This window comes from Zingiber officinale, chromosome 11A, assembly GCF_018446385.1.
Source record: "Zingiber officinale cultivar Zhangliang chromosome 11A, Zo_v1.1, whole genome shotgun sequence".
NCBI lineage: Eukaryota > Viridiplantae > Streptophyta > Magnoliopsida > Zingiberales > Zingiberaceae > Zingiber > Zingiber officinale.
This window is the reverse complement of record NC_056006.1, coordinates 88928836-88949878: the sequence shown is the minus strand read 5'-3', so window position 1 is coordinate 88949878 and position 21043 is coordinate 88928836. Positions and strand designations below refer to the sequence as shown.

The 21043-nt window shown below is 35.6% G+C and overlaps 1 protein-coding gene across 3 annotated transcripts in view; it reads left to right on the top strand.

Annotated features, from left to right (window-relative positions):
- LOC122030940 (protein SWEETIE) overlaps positions 1–20373 on the top strand; it is a 107457-nt gene extending 87084 nt beyond the window's left edge. For 2 of the 3 annotated variants that reach the window (XM_042589978.1, XM_042589977.1), the window contains exons 35-48: positions 10929–10985; positions 11182–11268; positions 11354–11482; positions 11685–11885; positions 11971–12429; positions 14653–14715; positions 15335–15432; positions 15576–15669; positions 15856–15991; positions 17135–17469; positions 17546–17692; positions 17764–17928; positions 18899–19024; positions 19162–20373. In XM_042589978.1, coding sequence (XP_042445912.1) covers positions 10929–10985; positions 11182–11268; positions 11354–11482; positions 11685–11885; positions 11971–12429; positions 14653–14715; positions 15335–15432; positions 15576–15669; positions 15856–15991; positions 17135–17469; positions 17546–17692; positions 17764–17928; positions 18899–19024; positions 19162–20127 — 3063 coding nt within the window. In that variant the 3' untranslated portion in view covers positions 20128–20373. The remainder of the gene's footprint in view (positions 1–10928; positions 10986–11181; positions 11269–11353; positions 11483–11684; positions 11886–11970; positions 12430–14652; positions 14716–15334; positions 15433–15575; positions 15670–15855; positions 15992–17134; positions 17470–17545; positions 17693–17763; positions 17929–18898; positions 19025–19161) is intronic. The other variant, XM_042589979.1, reaches the window with a different exon arrangement.
- Positions 20374–21043: the final 670 nt, after the last annotated feature.

Genomic DNA, 21043 nt, shown 5'->3' with positions numbered 1-21043 from the left:
ATTATGAACGTATTGAAATTTTCTTAGTCGTTGAATTGATGCATTCGGACATCATCAATTCTATAAGACTAGCACGGGTTATACTCCTTGATTCACCAAGCAGTTGTTTTCTCACTTGGCAAAGACATTGGGATGTTGAGAGAACGTGGATGCTAGTTCATTGAAGGGACTCGCGGTAAGACTTCATATAGTTATTTATATATATGGATATGTCTATGAAGCTCTTACTGTAGCTCGAGTGCATGTTTTCTTTCACTTGAGGTATACAAGTCATCTTGGTCATGGAGACTTATACTTTGACATCTTAAGCAAGTACCTCATTGAGATGTGGACCCAGGATGCTTGGGTATAAGTTAAAATGCCCGAAGATGTTTGGATAGCCCACAGAGGATTCACCGCTCCTTGCGAGGAGACGTATACCCTATAACCACTCGTTAGGATTATTACTCAAAGTCTTTGGCCAAAGCATCATATATTAAAAGTGCGAGACTCTTAGACACATGTACAAGTAATTTGAATCCGTAAAATGAGGAAATATTACTTGGGCTAGGTATGACGTAATCAGTTTAGTGGGGACAGACACATAAACCGTGTCCTAAACCAAATAGGTATAAGACGAGTGAAAGGAACAAGGTACGACTCACTGTAACTGCTGAAGGGTTTAGAATTAATTCTAAGATCAACTATGATTTTCTGGCTAATTACGGATCATGATGTACTACTAGATGCCACTCATAATCGTTTTATAATTAAGTAGTTAATTATGGATGACCAAGATAAACCGACAACCTATTGCGTCACACGCACTAATGAGTCTCTAAAAGATATAAAATAAGTTAAATAATATGATTCTTAGATCAAGAGATAAATGTTTGGTTGGACCATACATAAGACAAATATGAAAATATTTGTCATAATGGAAGCACAGATAGGCTACATCTCTTATGGTAGAGATGGACCATATTTGGTTTAATCATGAATTAGTTATGAACCAACTTGGTTTAGTTGTGAATCAACTTGGTTTAGTTGTGAACCAAACCAAGGGGGTTAATGGGATAATTTTTGATTAAGGGATAATGGATTGGATTTGGACTTTCTAATCCAACTCATTAAAGAGGATTATATATAGATGTAATTGGGAGAGAATTAGATATAAGTTTCATTATTTGATTGATTGACTTTTGAAAATCCAATCTTTCTCTCCCTCTCCTCTCTCTCCTGCCGCCTCCTCTTGTTGCCATGACCACCACAAGGGAGACTCTCTTGTGTGCTTCTCTTTTTCTTCCTCTTGATCCCTCTTTTTCGCTTGTGGCTAGTAACTTCTGAAGGAGAGGCTTGTACTCAAGGAGTTGGCTTGAGGAGCTCGGCATGGATACGAATAGAGGCGAGGTTTGACAACATCGCTACGGTTGATGCCCTTCTCGTTACAGGTCATCCGTAAGGTATACCTAACATAAATTTAATTCTCATAAAATTTTAATTATGCGATCATGTTTGACATGTTGTATCCTTGTATGTGTGTGATGCGTGTGGTGTAATAATTAGGAATTATTATTGTTTTATTTTTCGCTGCACATGTTTACGAAATGTGTTCTAGCATGCACCCGCATTGGGCATAACACAATACACATGATATTCATTGATTTAGAAAAATCTTATGATAGAGTCCCAAAATAAATTATATGGAGAATTTTAGAAAAGAGAGGTGTTAGCGTAACATATTTTGAACTAAATAAGGATATGTATAAGGATGTAATAACCAGGGTAAAGGCTTTAGGCAGAGTAACTGAAGCATTTCCAATAAAGATAGGGTTACAACAAGGATTAACTCAAGTCTTTATTTTTTTACGTTAATTATGGACGAACTCACTACACATATTCAAGACACAATACCGTGGTACATATTTTTTACAGATGATATTGTTTTGGTAAATGAAACATATAAAAGGGTAAATGCTAAATTAGAATTTTGATGGGAAACACTAGAAGAGAAATGTTTTAGGTTGAGTAGAATAAAGACAAAATATATGAAATTTAAGTTTAGCAATATTAGACGTAATGAGACAATAGAGATGAGGATATTATTGTGGATGTGCGGACATAGGAGGATGGACAGAATAAAAAATGAGAGCATTAGAGAGAAAGTCGGAGTTGTATCTATTGAGTGAAAACTCTGATAGACGTTTAAGATGGTACGAACATATACTTAGACGACTAATAAATACTTCAGTTAGGCAATGTGAAATTATGACAAACATACATATCAACAAGGAAGAAGAAGACCAAAAAAGACTTGGTTAGCAAAAATAAAAAAAAAGGCAACCCAGTGCACAAAGCTCCCGCCATGCGGGTCCCAGGGGAAGGATCCATTGTACACAACCTTACTCTATTTTTGCAAGAGACTGTTTTCAAGATTCAAATCTATGACTTTTTGTCACAAAGCAACAACTTTACCGTTGCGCTAAGGCTCCCATTCCTATCAAAAAGAAGGGAAATAAATAAAATAAAATAAAATTTATTTAAGTATAGATGATGATATAGTATGAAATAGAGCTTAATGGCGTAAAAGGATCCATATAGCCAACTCCACCTAGTGGGATAAAGCTTGGTTGTTGTTGTTGTATCTTAGTCAACTCCTAACTATGATAGGAATAATCTAAAAAGGCTTAATTAAACCTTAATTAATTATATATTTTATTTATTTTAATTCTAAACATATATAATATTTTTTTATTTATTTATATCTATAATGTTTTCCTTTTAAAAAATATTTTTTATTTTTTAAATATTTAAATTAAAAAAATTTATTTTTAGTTAATATATTTTATATTTTAAAAATACCGAAACCACATCGACACGGTAGATACGACACTGAAACCGTATCATTTCAGTCATAGACCGAAACTCCGATACAATTTGAGATTTTAAACCATGCTTCATTATAATCGACATTAGGTGTCATTGAGTTGTTTAAGCTGAATCAAGTTTTGTGTTGTTCAAGCTTGTTTTATAAGATAACCGAGCTAAGTCAATCAACAAGCTGTTGTTTAAGCTTGGCTTGATTTCTTTTTTTTGATCTTGAGAATGGTTTGTTTAGATGTTATCGAGCTCTTAATTCGAGTTTGTATGATTGTTTGAAATTTTTATATTTTTAAGTTTGTTTGGTTGTCTAGTGAGTTTCATATTATAGGCTTGTTTTTTTTTTTTAAATCTTGAGAGCTTTGTTTATTTAAAAGTTTGATAAGAACTTTGTTGATGGACATGGTTCATGAGCTTTGTTTGTGGATATTGTTCATGAACAATTCAAAATCTTTGTGCTCGTAAATATTAACAAACTGAATACATGTGTTTAAAATTGTTCATGTAATTTAAAAAAGTGTTCAATCTATTTATTTGATTGATTTTGTGCATATTGAATAAACATAAACAAGATGGTCCACAAGCTTTCTTCATGGATATTGTTCATGAATAGTTTAAACTCATTTAAAAGTTGAATACATATGCATTCAAGCTTGTTGATTTAATTTAATAAGTTGTTTGAAAATCTAGTTTGCTTTCTTTTGTTCATTTACAGTCCTAGACCTCAAGCACCAAGTTAGTGAATGGTAACTTGAGTGCGCCTTAGAGAAGACAAAATAGAGCTAGAACACTTGAGCTTCGAAGATGCTTATTTCTTTATTCTACTTGAGGAAAACACAAAACAAAAATTGCTTTTATAGAGCATGACCCCACATTCCTAAATTTAGTTAATGGTTAGAAGTGCCAATGAAATACTTAGAAAAATCATTAAAACAATAAATATACTTTTTGGGAAATAATTGGATGTTTTAGGAACATTTGCATATAGAGCTCAATTAGTTGAGTTTAATTATTCCTTAATGTAGAATTAGACCTTACTAAAGAGCATACAATGACATGGACAGTAGGGATGTAAATGAACCAAACGGTTCGCGAGCTATTCGAAACTCGATTCGGTAAAAAACTCGTTCGAGTTTGTTCGTTTATCTTATCGAGCCGAGCTCAAGCTCGATTTCGAGCCGAGCTCGAGCTCGACAGTTTTATCGAGCCAAGCTCGAGCTTAAGGATATTCAACTCGTGAGCTCGCGAACATGTTCGTTTATAGGCTCGTGAGCAAAAAAAATGAGCCTTAAACCGAGCCAAAAAACGAGCTCTAAAACGAGTCAAAAAAACAAGTTCTAAAACGAGCCTTAAAATAAGCTTTAAAATGAGCAAAAAAATGAGCTCTAAAACGAGCTAAAAACGAGCTCTAAACGAGCCCGAAAACGAGCCTGAGCTCGCTTAACGAGTTAGGCTCGTTAACTTTGATAATCGAGCTAATAACGAGCCGAGCTCGAACTGTTCGCGAGCTTGATAATTCTAAAACGAGCCGAGCTCGAGCCTTGTGATAAAAGATCGATTCGAGCTCGAGCCCGAATATAACTTAAATGAGCCGAGCTCGAGCCTAATACTGTTCGGCTCGGTTCAATACTGTTCGGCTCGGTTCAGCTCGTTTACATCCCTAATGGACAGCATGTTGTATGTGGCATGGTAGCTGAAGACAATAACAAATATCCACCTCTTAACACATGTTTGCAGATGCAAGATAATGCTGCTTTGACATATCTATTGACTTGTTATACTTGACAAAATTGTTCCAATTTGTCATATTTTTAATGTTGTCTAAACTTATGCACTGTGCTTTTATTGATAAATCCTTTTGGTTGTGGAAATTGTTATTCGTAATTATTATGATGGCCATAAGCTTCAGAATATTTTTATCAATTTAACAATCTCCATTAACCCTTAACTGTAGTTGCTTTGTTTAGTCTACAAGAAGCATACCTGATTTTGCTAAATTTATTGTAGTTGTCATCTTTAATTTATGCTTATTTGCAGACTACGTAATTTCCTTATGCAATCACTACATATCTTAAATGCTCTGCTAGGTTCTAGCAACACCGAATAGAAGGATTGCATCTGATAACTACTCAAACTCAGTCAGTAGTAGTAAAATAAATGACAAATCTGATGGTCACATGGGGTCCTATTATGGGGAAGATGATGAAAACATGATTGCTAGCTCGAAAGGGGAGCAGGTGCATGGTTCTGCCAACATATTTGGTTCCGCTTATAAGAGGGAGAATCTTCTCAGATATCGCACCAGGCTTTTTGCTGCTGAGTATGTAAAATCCTTTATATTTCAAGAGTATTGTACTTTTTTTGTGAATTAGTGATGCTCTGATTTTCCTGGTTTATTTAGAATTTGTGGTATTTAAATTGTTGATATCACTCCTCTCTTCTTTGATGATTGACAATAAGGTTGGGCGTTACAACCTGCCATGTCTAGATGAAAAAACTTACTCAAAATACTTGAGTAAATGAGCTACTATTAACTCAAAAAACTTACACTTCTAGGTGTAATATATTTCACTGTGATATTGGTAAATGAGCTATATTAACTCAAATTAACTTCTAGGCGTAATATTTCACTGCAATATTGGTTGACTGCTACAAGTTTCATGACTTTGACAATTCCTCTGCTAATATTTATGTTAGCATGTCCATATTTGCATCCCTGTAAATTCCTTGGGATGTTCATAATCATTTTCATCGATGAAAATCCTGCTCCCGTTTAGTGAAAACGCTTGCAATATACACTCTTGCATCAACTATGTAACTGGTTTTTATGAAGAATGAGATGGACTTAAATAATCACAGCTTTGTTTTGACACAATGTTTCCAGAGAACTGGGTGGATTCTTATATTCTATTTTATCCATATGTTGACTTACATAGCATCGCGATGTCTTGGTATCTCCTGCATTGAATCCCATGGCACGGTCCACGTCACTTTGTAGCTCATTGTGCTAAGATGCAGCTAAAAAATTCCATTCCATTTCTCAAATATACACGATCATGTTGTCACCTCATTTACTGATATTTCTCAGCTTTTTAAAAGAAGCAACTTGCTTGTATTATGCAATTGATTTTTTATGCTATTATTTTATATTAATTTCCTGGTTCAGTGTGTGCAATAATATTTTCACTGAGAGGCAAAAATTATGGCCATGTCAATAATTGCTGATAATATGTTCATAACATCTAGGTGTTTGAGCTGTCTACCAACTGCAGTTGGATCAAACCCAGCACATTTTGATCTTTCTTTGGCAAGGATTGCTATGAATGTCAGGGACAGATCATCAGTAGATTGGCTAGTGCTTCACTTGCAAGAATTAATCTCACTTTCTTATCAGGTTTCTGCACTTAAATGTTGTCACTAGTTACATGATTGGGCTTGTTGCCATCAACATACATAATTTACTTCTTTGGACTCAGAAGTTTTAGTTGTTACAGATCAGCACTAGCCAGTTTGAAGGCATGCAACATATTGGTGTGAGAATTCTAAGCATCATAATGGACAAGGTAAATTTTATTAGATTTTGTTTGTACTTATTTCATTTTATCCTGTCTGTAGCCTTTTCTTGTTGCATGTAATGGTGTTTGGCACTGTAATACTCAAATTTGAATGGTGTTTTATCTGTTTGGCAGATTACTATGCTGTATGTTGTGATATCAATAATTTAGTTACCTGGGTGCCAATTTAATTTGCATAGAAATGCATCCCATAGTTTTGATGAGATCTATTACTTTGATGATCAAATAATTTCAAGATATTACTTTGCTATTTAGGCAGTGCTGATAAGCTAAGAGAACAAATTTCATTCTTGTGAATTGTTAGTTTAAAACGACAAATTTGTGGAAAATTAAACTAGATCTTAACCATTGTGTGTTTGCATGCTTCTGTTGCAATATCAATAAGTAGGATACCTGCGCAATGTTTTTTTTGTAAGTAAAATATTTATATCAATGCAAGTCCAGAATATAATACCCGACAATCAATAGTGCTTCATGTCAGAAAACACTCCTAATGACCGGTAAACATGGATTTGTACATTTTTAAAGATCCTCTCACTCTCCAAGTGTCCCTCATCAAAGATACAACTATTCTTAGCTCTCCATACAAAATGTATCAAAGCAGACATCGCAAGGTGTTAAGCTTTAGTCAAGAGATGACTTCCTCTGAAGAAATGCCCGAAGACTCGCAACATCCAACGGAAGGTAGACATCTCTTGCACATATGTAGTTGCTCTCAGATCCTCTGCTATAAGCCGCAACAAGAGGGCACCCAAAGAACAAGTACTCTTGCATCTCCATCTCTCGCCTACAAAAGGGACAACACCGATCCTCCAAATAGTCAAGTCTTTCTCTAGTGGGCAGTCGGCATAACTTCATGGCTAGGCTGGATGTAGGCTTTCCACATTGTCCGTACCTAGGTTAGGCTGGATGTAGGCCTTCCACACTGTCCGCACCCAAGTTTCTTAGGAGTGGGACACCTAAAGAAGTCATAAGCCCTGGCCACACCTCCATCATGCTCAAACCAATCTGCCAACCTCTGCATAGCACTTGCCAAATGACCCGGTAGCCGTCAGGATAAGGTCACGAATTTGCAACAACTGTTTGATAAGCAGTGAATCCGAGTGTACCACCTCCCAAGTCCATATGTCTGCCTGACTCAAGTAGGTATGATGCACCCTAATGTTTAATTTGCATAGAAATGCGTTCCATAGGTTTGATGAATCTAACAATTTTGGTGACTTAACAATCTTAAAAACAAACCTGGCTGGTTAAGCAGTGCTGGTTAATTAAGAAAATAATTTTCACTCTTGCTAGTTGTTAGTTGAAAAGACATATTTGTAAGGGAAAAATAGACATTGACCCTAGTGTGTGCTGGCATGTGTTGCCCCCTTCTCAGCTGACTTCCTGAAGTTTATATTGTTACACCCTGCCTGAGGCTGGTAAGCTAACAACAGACTTCCCTCAGTGCACGTGATCTACAATCACGTCCGAGCAACAAAATTATACCTCAATCAAGATGCAGCAATCGTCCAAGAATATCTAGCAATCAACCTGAAAGATAACCTAACCCTGAAGGTGACATAGAGAAAGGGAACACAAATATGAAAAGTAGATTATATGTACAAAATAAGGCTCAATTACAGCAAGGTTCCCAATATCATATAAATGATGAAAACAAAGTATGTAAACTGTAGAGGTTATATCCATCATGAATATCATATGACAGCTGTACAAACACAATATAGACAGACAATGCAATGATTCACTTAAAGAGCTCCACATCTGCTCACTACAATCCACCAATCAAAGCGTGTGGACCTATTTAATGTGTGTAGGCTTGTACACTCCTTTTCTGTGATAGAGTGTTGCTCGTCTGCATTCCAACATGTGCATGACTGCTGAAGGTAGTTGAGCGTGTTGCAGCAAACACATCGTACTTGTTGGCATACCAGACATGGTCAAAGTGAAAGAAAAGACAGTACAAATTGCTATATGGTTTGAGATCGTCCTAATGGACCAAAGACCCTATTCGTATTAGCAAGAAAATCATTCGACTATGATGTTATGCTCTAGGTTCATCATGTTCTATGCTATGGTAGCATTCTACTCTACATCAATTAATCACAGAAAATGCATTGCCCATCCTGGATAAATATCACATGCATCACATATATACACACACTGTAAAAAAGTGCATGAATAGGTACACAATCAAACTCTAATACGGTGTAAGATATAACATATTGCTACTGTAAATTGCTGATTATAGATCATCAGAGACACATGTATCGATAATATATTATCAAAAAAGGAAGGTAATAAGAATACAATGGCGGTAGACAATACAAGCATATCAAACAACCTGGTAAAACAGCTTCTCCATATGATCTAGCACATCAAGACCAATCTCCTAAATGACCAACATCCTAAACAACATGGATATAAACATCCAAGATTATTCTATTGATGTTACGAGTATACAATCATATGCCATCACAAATCCATGAAGTCACTATATCATTCACACTCCTAAATAGATGATTTAATTCTGAATTATTGATCAAATTTCTAATTTGAACAATTTATACTAAAGCAAAACTCAATCCACAAGATCACATATTTATCATGGTTAATCATTTGAGAAAATTAACACAATTATCCTTAGGGATCTAGATGTGCAATCATTCTTGCTAGTAATACCTCTAACTTCCACTGAGGTTATTCTAATTTTATCTTTTTGTTTAACAATCTCAATAGCTTCTGTTGATTCAATAACTAACTAATACCTCTTTCATGTCACCGTTGGCCTCATTATATTATTGTCATAACCAATCTGTTCTTCTCATGGACATCAAACTCATCCACACATAACACTCAATTCAAACCGATCAAATACAAAGATCATAGTGAATATTGTGATCTACAATGCCCGACCATTATGGAAAACTGCCCACAACTAAGAAAGAGAGGTAAGACTCTACCTTGATTCAAAGAGGTGCTTTCCAATGCTGCAACTCAATCAGTTCCCAATTAATTGTCCTGGAAAACAATCTAGTGAACAATAAAAATTAGCACGCCAATCCAAATAACACAAGAAGACCTAAGTTATCAAAACATAAACCTACTATCAGTGGATGGATGTGAAACAACATGTTGCATGGATACTGCAAGGGTTGTGCCGAATACAATATGGTGTTGTCAATACTCTGTGACTGTGGGAGATGAAGATGCTATGGTTTCTCTGCCACGGGAGGTGTAGCTGTTTGATGGTGACATAGGACAAGGCAACAATCGTCAAGTAGCAATGGAGGCTGCAACTGGAGTGGGAGGATGCACAAGTTGTGCCAGCAAAGAGCAGTGGCAGAGGAGCACTGAGCCACTGGTGGCATCACATGGATTGGGCTCATGAAAGGTTAAGAGGAGGGAAAATGATTGGAGAGGAAAGAGCTTACAACTGGGGGCTTTGGTTAAATCAGGAGCAGCATCCTGAGCTGAGGTTGCATTGAGCAGAGGAGGAAGAGGGGCTCCAGGTGTGTCACGTGTGTCACACTGAACGGAGAGGAGGGGATTTCGTGGTTTTTCATGGGACTAGGGAGGAGGGGAAACAATGGGTATCTAAAATACCGTATACCCAATCCCAATCAACCTAGGCATTAGAATAAATTGACTAAACCTATTAAATCAATTTATTTTGGTCCAAAACTTGCTCATCCCTTAAATATCCAAATTGAGTCTGATTGGAGCCTAGTTTGAGCCAAAGTGAAATCAACTTGAAATGCTCCTGAAACTACTCTATCCTAAATAAGCTTTTTACACATCTGGTTCAGCTGTAAAAATCCCAAATTAATCTTATTAAATTCCAATTATCCTAAATTACATCCATTAAAATCTTATTAATTTTCAGGATATAACATATATTGTTCTAGCTCATGTTGCTCATTCTGCTGTAGATAAATCTTGTGTTCCATTGCAATTTTGCATTAAGTTTGATCTTGTCAGTCTGATGTACGGGCAGTCTTGCACATTCCTTAGACAAATTTGTTCTTTATGTAACCTTCATTGTCTAAACATTCCTTTTACTAGTGAACTATATATAATCAGAGTTAGCCTAATTATTTTCTTAAGGCAGGGCTTATTCAACAATTATATTCTGCTTAGCCTTTATAAATTCCAGTAATTTATCCTTCACTATGCGGCTTCCTTGTATTTCATGCAATATCAAATTGCTGAATGCATATTTGTCATCCTAGTTGGTTTGTTCTGTTAAATAAAAAATACTGCAGTGTACTGATGGGAAAATATTCATATAGCTTCCAACTGTATTGATCTGGTGTTTTTGACTTGCAGATATATCTTTGAAGGGGCTATCGTTCATTCTTACGTATTCATGTTTCTTGATCTTCATTATTTCTACTGTTTTCTACATTCATATTCTTTCTTTTTTTACTTGAATTGAGCTCTTACACATGGATAATCAAGTTGGACATTCAACCTTATATTTTAATGTTGCAGTTTGGTGGTACATTGGATCCTGATCTTCCTGGTCACCTCTTGTTGGAACAATATCAGGTAGGTCAATCATATTTATTTTCTTTGTAAGAACAATCATTTCTTCATGTTTTGTAAGCATAATTGCAGAATAAACTGGAAAGTTTATATCCCTGGGTTTGCAACATTTGACATATATTAGTTGGATAAATGATTAAAGGTACAGCTATGCATCTCTTGATTATTGTGCTGCATTTGACTGCTCTTTTCTGTGCAGGCTCAACTAGTTTCTGCTGTTCGAACTTCAATAAGCACATCTTCTAGTCCTCTTCTCTTGGAATCTGGTCTAGAACTAGCAACAAAGGTGCAAAAGTTACGACTCTTGTATTGATCTCTTTTACTTGTTTGCTAGTTTAAGGTGTTAAAGGACATTGCACCTGAAATTGCAGATCCTGACTAGCGGAATCATTAGTGAAGATCAGATTGCTCTTAGTCGATTGTATGCTCTGATTTCTCGTCCACTTGATGATATTAAAGACTTGTGCTATCCATCATTTGCTGATTGGGTTGCATGCAAGGTACTTTTTTCTCTACCACCATCAATTTGTTTTACTAGACGTTTTATAGTTTGAATTCTCGAAGCTAGACCTAAATTAGAGTGAGGACGTGCTAGCTAGTTTTTACTGATCTTCCTTGTAACAAATAATAATAATAATGATGATTTGGTTCTTGTGTTATTAAGTTTAATATTTTTATCCATGATTTTGGCTTTCTTAATAGATTAAGATTAGACTTCTGGCTGCCCATGCTTCCATAAAGAATTATGTCTATCAATTATTGAAAGAGAAGAAAGATATTCCTAATGGGTACCTGCAGTTGGTACCATTATTTTCTTCCAGCTCAACAATTTTGGGGAAATACTGGATTAGTGTTCTTAAAGATTTTACCTATATGTCTTTTGGCTTGCATTCAAAATTTTATGTAAGTATACATTTCTTTTGTTTTCTTTTTATTACAAAGGTGGATTGAAACACTTAAGTTCTCATTTATGGTTATTTTCTTGCAGTATAAACCATTCCTAGATGGGATTCAATTTGCAGTGGTTTCTTTCGAGGTGAAAAAGTGTCTGAATGAAGTTTGGGCACTAATTCTGCAGGCAATTGTTCTTGATGTTGTACCTTTGAAGTTCAAAACAGAAAATCCTTCAGAATTAAATACTAAAGTGTCGGATAAACATCTGTCCTTATCTGGTTACAGCATGATTGGCTTGGAAAATGAGGAGTTTCATTTTATGTGGGGACTGTCACTGCTGATTATGTTTCAAGGGCAGCAACTTGTATCAGATATGGAAGTGTCATTGTTCCCTCCTGATGAAAAGAGAAATCGATGTCCCGTGTTGCAAGGGGGGTCTCATTTTATGTTGCCTTCCTATGAGATTGCTCTATCTGTATTTCATTCTCTTTCAACAGAAGCTTTTTTCCAACATGATTTTATTTCACCAGATCTCTGCGCCGACATCTTTCAGGTAAATTTATTCATGGTGGCAACAAATTTATTGGATTTGAATTCACTTAGACTGATGTTGGCCATTGCATTATGTTGAAGAATATCTATCATCAGTAATCTTGTTGATTTTATTTAATTTCTTTGTATATATGTTGGTATATGTGTTTACTAATGTACATATCTGATTGCCCCCATATGCATTTGTCTGCATTTGAATGTGAAAGTACATGGATACTTGTATGACTAATTATGTATCTGTGTGGTGTCTTTACATGGTTGTATACTATTAACAGGATAATATTCTCTCACAGTCGTTAAGCAAGTTACATTCTTCATGAGAAGAATTAATATATTTTGATGGGGTTTTGCATTAATTGTGCCATAACATCTTTTGGCAACTATTGGACCTATATGTAAATATTTAACAAAACAGTGTCCCACCCATAATTTGATGATCCAAATATCCCTTTGTGCTCCACCTTTGACCAAAAATTTGGAGCATGACATGTTTTGACTAAAGATTTGGTAATTCAACTTAGCTCTTCTTCAGCATGACATGATTAGGAGCTTGACAATATCATCATCATAGGTGATGACTATAGGGATTATATAATTGAAGGCCTCTCTACATCAGCACTTCTAGACTAAAGATTTGGAGGGCCTTAAGTATTTTCTTGACATAAAGATGACTCGCTTGAAAGAAGGTATCTATATCCCGAAGTACGTATTTGATATGCTCTAGTATGTATTTCTTTGACATCATGTTATTGTATCCTCTTAGGATGTAATCTTAATTTTCTTTCTTGAAAAGTAAGAAACAAACACTGGTGGTGGTGGCTAGGTTAAGTGTAGAGTGAGAATATAGGACTATGGCCTTAGCAAGATATGAGCTCATTTGGGTTAAGCATTTGTTAACTAAGCTAGAGTACATCCTTACGTGATATTCAAACTACAATGCACACAACCTCAAATCTAATATTAAGGACAAAGCACGTAAAGTGATTATCGCTTCTTGAGATGAAGTAAGACAATCTAATGAGATTGTGACTTTGTTATTTCTGATGATTATTTGGCACATTGCTAAATAAATGGTTAAGAGGGCCTAAAATTAAACATGTCCAGAACAAGTTGGGTTCTACAATATATTCAAAAAAGCTTGAGGGGAGTGTCGGGACCTATGTGTAAATATGTATCTCAAAGTAAAATACTTGTAATATTTCATGATATCAATAACATCTATGAGTAGTGGGGGCTACTTAAGGGTTATTCATTAGAAATAATCCCCCCTAAACTAACAACTAGCAGTTAGCAATGAGGCATATATATGTCGGTACTTGACTCCATTGAACTAAATTGTCATGGGAACTGATACTCTATATCAATTATTGTCATTTGCCTAATCTTGTCTTATGTTGCCTATCACACTTGAGTGGCATGCGGTCCCTTTTGCCTATCAGCTACAATAATCTTTAATTATATGTTCTTCTAAACATAGGTCACAATGATGTCTGGGACTGAGGGTATAAAATGAATTTGCGTGTGATATTGGTTTCTTTAGTTTCACACTTCCGGTCTCCAATTCTTTAATTCTCTATTATTATTTTTTTGACATTTTACCAAAGGGCATACCTAGATTTCAAAATTACCAGAGGACACACCACTTTGAAATTTACCAAAGGTTGCATATATATATATATATACTGAATGCCCCTGGCTGTGTGGCAGCTTTTTCTATATAAGTTTTTAATGAAAGGAATACTTTGGAAAGAAGTGCGCCCTTTGATAAATTTGAAAGTGTGGTGCGCCCTTTGGTAATTTCCAAAGTTTAGGTGTGCCCTTTGGTAAAATGTCCTTATTCTTTTGCATTCATTCAAGTCCATCTTTGTTATTCAGTAACTATTTACCCTCTGGTTAATATCTATTGGTGTCATGTTAACCAACAGTGTTAATATTAAAACAATGGAAACATGCATTGCACTTCCAAGACTCAATGTGTGTGTTTGTATAAATAGATATATGCATATATATGGACACAAATATATGTACATGTATGCATGTACACAAAGATATAGAGCAAGAGAGACTGCAACTAATGGCTTTCTGATAATTGTATGATGCTTGAAAGGGTTCAAAACACTGCCAATATTTTCTGATGCTTACTACTATTAAAATCTTCCTTGTCATTATAATTTGACTGATGGAAGGTAATACTCTAATTCTTCATGTTTTTTCTCGAGTGCAGATTCTTGTGTATGCTCAGATACCTTACTCTAGGGGTGGCCTTGTCATATCTTTACTGTCACAGGTAAGTAGAATTGATGCTCTAATTCCAATAGATTAACTATTAGTTGCATACTCACAATACTGGCAAGAATCAGGTCCATGAAATCTATGGAAATCAAAATTCACAGTAGACATTAGGTCCTCCAAACTCTGTAATCTGATTTACATCTTTTATTGGGGGGAAAAACTGCTTAGTGGCAACTAATTGGTGTATAGATATTTACCTCAGCCATACAGAGGGAAGAAAATGTCTCAGTTTTCAATTCAATGGTGTATGTTCACTGCCATTGATTCATCTGTCCAATTGGTGGTTTTATTAATTTCCTCCAAACTCAAACTTTGTCTATTTCTAGTGAACGATTGTTATCTCTTTTGAACATGTAAATTACATATACATGATCACAGACAAGGTTAGTTTCGCCTCCTGGGAACACATATGTCCTTTTGCCATTGCTTTCTGAGCTTGTGGAGAAAGTATGTATGGCATATTTAGTTCATTGATGATTTTCATACTCTTGGCAGTGCAAGTATGCATATTTTTCGCTAAAATATATTTGCATATCTCAAAAATATTATATTTCTCTTAATATAATTTTGCTAGCACAAACATTCAATTTTACAATGATTATTATTTTGAACAGATAGTCCAGTTCTGTCCTGATGCTTTTTTTGAGCTGGAAAATTTTACTACGTCAACAACAGAGCTTTTTCTCAAGTATTTTGTAATAACATTTCAAAGGTAGTTAAGCAACACAGAGCTCAAACTTTTACTATTTCGAGGAAAAGATTGTTAACTTTTCTATCATATTTTCCTAATATCAGATTATGTTCTGTTGGTCGTCAATAACTGAATTTTCATCTTAATTATCAACTTAATTGCAGAAGCAAGAATGCAAATTTTCAGTCCAGCGGCCAGGATCTGCTTGCTGCCTTGTCCACTGTTTTTAAAACAGTAGCATATAGGACAAAGCAAAAGGTATGTTACAGTACATAATATTCCATCTTGACCAATTGCTTTGCTGGCTTTTGAGAAGTTCCTATCACCCTGTAGAATTGAACATAAATTAGTGTTTCTTTATATATATATATATATATATATATATATGTCAAGGTTTTCCTTTCTTTATTTTTTGTACTAATTGGTGTCATTTCTTTATACCAGATAAGGTGGAAATTGATAGTGGCAGTTATGTCACTCTTCTATCAATGGTTTACTGATGCTTCAGATGGCCTAGGATTGTCAAAATTTGCCTATTTTCTTCAATATATGGTGCCTACAATTAAAGATTTGCTAAGATGTATGTGTTATTTGACTTGTTCACGTCCCTTCCATGCACAATAGATCCATGACTTTCCTTTCCTTGACTTCATGCTAGCTTGATGTATAACATTGTTATAAAACTGAAAATGTTTGTCCAAAACCATTCATTCTGAATTGGGATTTGGGAGGAAATATGCTGTTTTATATTGTGCTATAATGTCTGAGACAGAGCATTCTATTTAAGGATGAGACTTAATTACAAAGAAAAGAGGAAAATTTCAATCGTAGTTGGTGTTAAATTTATGCGTGAGCCTTTTTTCCATGGTTATCTGTAATGCAATCTAATGTGATATTGTCGTTTATCTAATATTAAAATGATTTTTTATTTACTCTGGAGGAGGCCAAGTTCCAGCTACTGGAATCCTTCTCCCTACAGGCTAGATGATAGAGTAAATTAATCTTATGATCCCTAAAGTGTGGAACTGACTTTGCAGCAGTAACTAAGTAATTCCCAAACTTCAATAGACTGTCACCACCAAGTGTTGATCCCTAGACTGTGGGACTGCAATAGTACTAATAATTGAAAATATTTGTTTGTCACCCAACTTCAATAGATTTTCATAACCAAACATGGATGCCTGGGCATTATGGAGGGCCCAAGAAGTAATATGAAGGTAGCACCAACTTGAATAGGCCAATGAAACTTTATTTTTTGAAGATTGTGATGGTGAACACCAAAAGGAAATTGAGTGATAATAATCCTGCAAGCTAGTTCTTTTCTTCTACTCTTGCCAGATAGACACAAGGATATTATGTTAATTGAAAACATTGAAAGACAAAACACGTGTCAGCCAGTAAACTAGGGACAAACATTTTATTGGAAGCATCTTGTTCTCTCTTAATTGATATTGTGGGTAGTCTAACATCTACCATCAAATTCTTGTTCATTTATTGTATTGGCATAGGTGTTGATCCATGTTAAATTAGTAAATTTACTTGATGTGCATACTCGGGTTGTAATTCACTAATTTCTATGAACATGCAGTCCTGGGTTTTGACATATTTCATGTGTATTGCTTATGAAAATTTGTGATTTACTACTCTCTCGTTCTGTGCTTTTGTTTATTTGATGATAATTTCAATGGGATGTTGCATGCAAAAATGACCATATATTTTACAGGTTGCCTCTCCTTATTTGCCGCTGATGGTGGAAACTACGATGAGGAAAACAACCTTCAAAAAACAGTCTTAGGATCCTGGGCTGATGTCCTCTTATTTTTATCTGGCGAATGCATTAAAAGGATTTTGATTGTGGACGACAGGATAAATGAGTCTTCTAAACTTCTAGCCATGATACTTGTGTTCTGTTTAGAAGAAACTGTAGCTTTGGCTAGACTAGTACATGAAGCTCAACACCTCTCAGAAAATAGTGCAATTGATGGTATGCTCTTTTGTAGCATCGTGCACAACTTCACCAACTGTATCAGCAATATTATCTCTACCAACAATATGCAGGTAACGGTACTTGCTAATCTTTGCTGCCTAAAACATGATAGTTTCAGGGGAAATTTTAGTGGGAGTTAATTGACAGGTTCAGGCTTTAGGACTTCATATGCTGAAAACTATTGCACAAAGAGAACTTGCTGAGGACTCGCGTTGGAGGGACCATTCATTTATTCTACTCTTATCTGGAGAATTACTAGGGATTCTTTTCCTTTTCCTTGACAAAACACTCAAGGTAGCTGTTGAACAATTATGGTCAAGTAACATACCACTTGCTCATGCCTGACTGAATTATTTGTTATGAAGGAGCTAGTAAAAAGGGAATCTCTAGCTGTCACAGAGGAGTGCTTGAAACTGCTTTTCATCTTTCACACACTTGCACAAGGAAGTGAACATCAGCATCATTTCACACTGCTTCTTCTGGAAGCCTTACATCTTGTTTTCTATCAATCCAATGAATGTCATGCAGAGGTAATTCAGCTAATGATTCGGTTAGACTTAATTAGAGGTGATATTGAGCTAGATATGGCTCATTTAGCCACCCAGATGACTAGGGCAAACTCAATTTGATGATGATAAGGATGATTCTAGTGTTAATATTAATATGTGGGTGTAAAAGTTAATATTTTATTATTCAATTTTGTATTCTTGAAGCTAATGCCCATGTGTGTACCGCCCAATATCTGGCACTATACCATCTTCTACATCTCAATACAAGTGTACACAAGGTGTTCCACACCGTACAGTGTTATAGACCACTTGAGTTGTAAGTTTCAATTGTCAGTCACTTGTTGAACTGGAATCTATGTATCAGTCATCCAAGACGATACAATTACTGAATTTTTCATTCCATCATGGTCTGTTCTTCAAATGTCTTTTTCAGTGACAGCTAAACAACTCCTTGTGAATTGAACTGATTCTTTGGTTGGGAAGTATAGATTATCAGAGCATCCTGGCTGATCTCTGATCCTTATGACCTTAGCACAGTTAGACTCTTTACTCATATAGTCATTTACAGATTTAAAGCAGAAAAGGAAAAGCTTTAGGTCTCATCTAATATTTGGTGCTCTACCGACTCCTTTAAACAATGAAGTTGGACAGATGTAGTCTTCAAGTCAAGCAGACTAGAAGTATATCATCACCAAATCATTGGGAGATTAAAGTCTTCAAGATACTCTACCCCTTTCCAGACTACATACATATCCCTAGCAACAAGTTCTAATTAGAAAATTGTTGGCATATAGACATGTAGTTATAGTTACTATAGTGGTTTCATCAAGTAGTGCCAGGTTCATATGTTGGGGGATTAGGAGGACAATCTACCAGTTTTTAGTGTTTAATGATACAGTCTAAAAAAGGGAAAACTTTCATCATTCTGCACAAGTAGAAGTGTTGTCTTATTGTCTCCATGCTTTCTCATTGCACATGACATATTGTTTAGGTACTGAGTGGCATTAATACTACTACAAGGAGGATGGTTTCCCGTCTTGTTCAGATTCCTACAGCTGCAGCCCATATCAAAGATGCGATGTTAGAAATGCCTGTTCTGCAAAGACAACAACTTCAGGTTCAGTTATTGAGTTAAATTTTAGTTTTTGTTGCTTGCAAATAATCAAATCACTGTGTATTCTTGTGGGTTGGTATTGCATTCTCCTCTGGCCTACTTGAATGTAACTACTGAGATACTGTTATTTGCATCTTCAGGAGATGATTAGGGCTTCCATTAATCCACAAGGTCAGATGACAATGCAGGTCAAATTACCGGACACTAAGGTGCAGACTTTTGATACTATACAAGCACTATCTGAAAAGCAAGAGGTCAATGAAGAACATACTTATGATGGTGACACTAAAGATGAAGGTGAAGATGAAAATGAAGATGAAGATGACGATTGGGATAACTTCCAATCTTTTCCTGCTGATACTGCACCTGCTTCTGCTGTTGAATCACATGATGGCAGAGCAAGATCAGAGCTAGCTTCACTTGATCCAGCCATCAAGAGTCTGCCTCTGGATCAGAATAGAGGTCTTGTCCATGATGACTTGCAGCTTACTATTTCTGAAGAGGACAGTAATGCACCCCCAAATGCCTCACCGGGTGAAGACAAAGACATTAACGATACACATGATGCATCACCTGTCAAAGCCAAAGAAACCACAAGCCTTGTCACGGACAAACTTAAGGAAGACTTGAGTGTTTCACAAACAGAAATGGTCGTACAAGATAGTTGTAAAAGCAGTTATCAGGATCTCCACCAGTGTGCCCAGATAAATGAAGATGGATTTTCAAATATAGGGCATAATTCACTGCAACCTTCAACTCGAAATCATTCATCTGAGGAAGTGAGCGAGGAACAAAGTGAACTTGTCAATGATGATGAAGCTACAAAAGATAGTGAAGCTTACGTTGAAAAAAATAGTGATGATATGCTTTCTGCATCTGTAGACACTGAAAAGGACAATTACACCAATGGAGACAACTCCAACCATTCACGTGGTGTACCGATAGCTGAAACGGATAAGCCAGATGAGGTTGGTAGCACGTCCAATGATAGAAGTGGATTTGAAACTAATGCCAAAGAGGAATTGAAAGAACTATCCGCTGGTTCATTGCAACTTTCTGAGGACATCAATGAACCAGCCAATGACATGAAAGTGGAAAGCACCTAAATTATGGATGATACTCATTTGCTATTCAATTTTTTGTTGTTGCCAATGTGCTAGAACTTTTATATAGTGATTTAATTCTGCAAAAGCGAAATCATTTTTGTAGTTCCATATGTATGTATGTATCCTCATAACTGGAATTATAAGATTACGTAGGTCCAGGGTGGCTGACAGAATGTATGACTTACGAATTCGTTTCTCTGAAGTGTTTATTGGTTCTTGTCAATAAAGGATGAAATTTGATGTGTATCGGCCAAGGGGAAAAGAGAAGATCAAATTTGTATTTAATTTCATTATATTTTCTCTTGTAAAGGTGAAGGAACGGTTAATGAATGGTACCGAACGCACATCCTTTGATTTACCTTAACAAAGTAAACACATGGTTGGACCGAACACAGGACTACAATTTTCATGTCTACCAATTTCAAGCATGTAAAGAATAATGCAAACAATTATGTCAATTATTCAAAAGAGTGTTAGTGAAACACGGGCATCAATGGGTATCAGATTTAAATGTGTTTAAATCTGTTGATATCTCTAAATACTTTAAGTTTAATCAAACTTTTACACGATTCAAATTGATTTCTTTGTATAATTTGATTCAGAAGCAATTATTAAATAATCCATCCCAATTACAAGCAATTAGGATGGATGAGTGCACTCAAGTTAGATGAATGTATATTATTATCATTGGCAATTCTATTAGTGGCGGTTAATAAGTAATTTGATCATCTGTCGAGTCAAGTGTCCCAATTGATTATAGCCTTAATGTAGATCTCTTGAAGAGCATGTACTTACATTTCGTGTAATCAATCTCGATCTTCTTCGAGACATGGTTCGATTCTTGATAGGTACAGATACTATTTGAGGTTATCTCTTGACTGAAAAAACTGTCTGGCTAAAGTTAAATAAGTTCAAC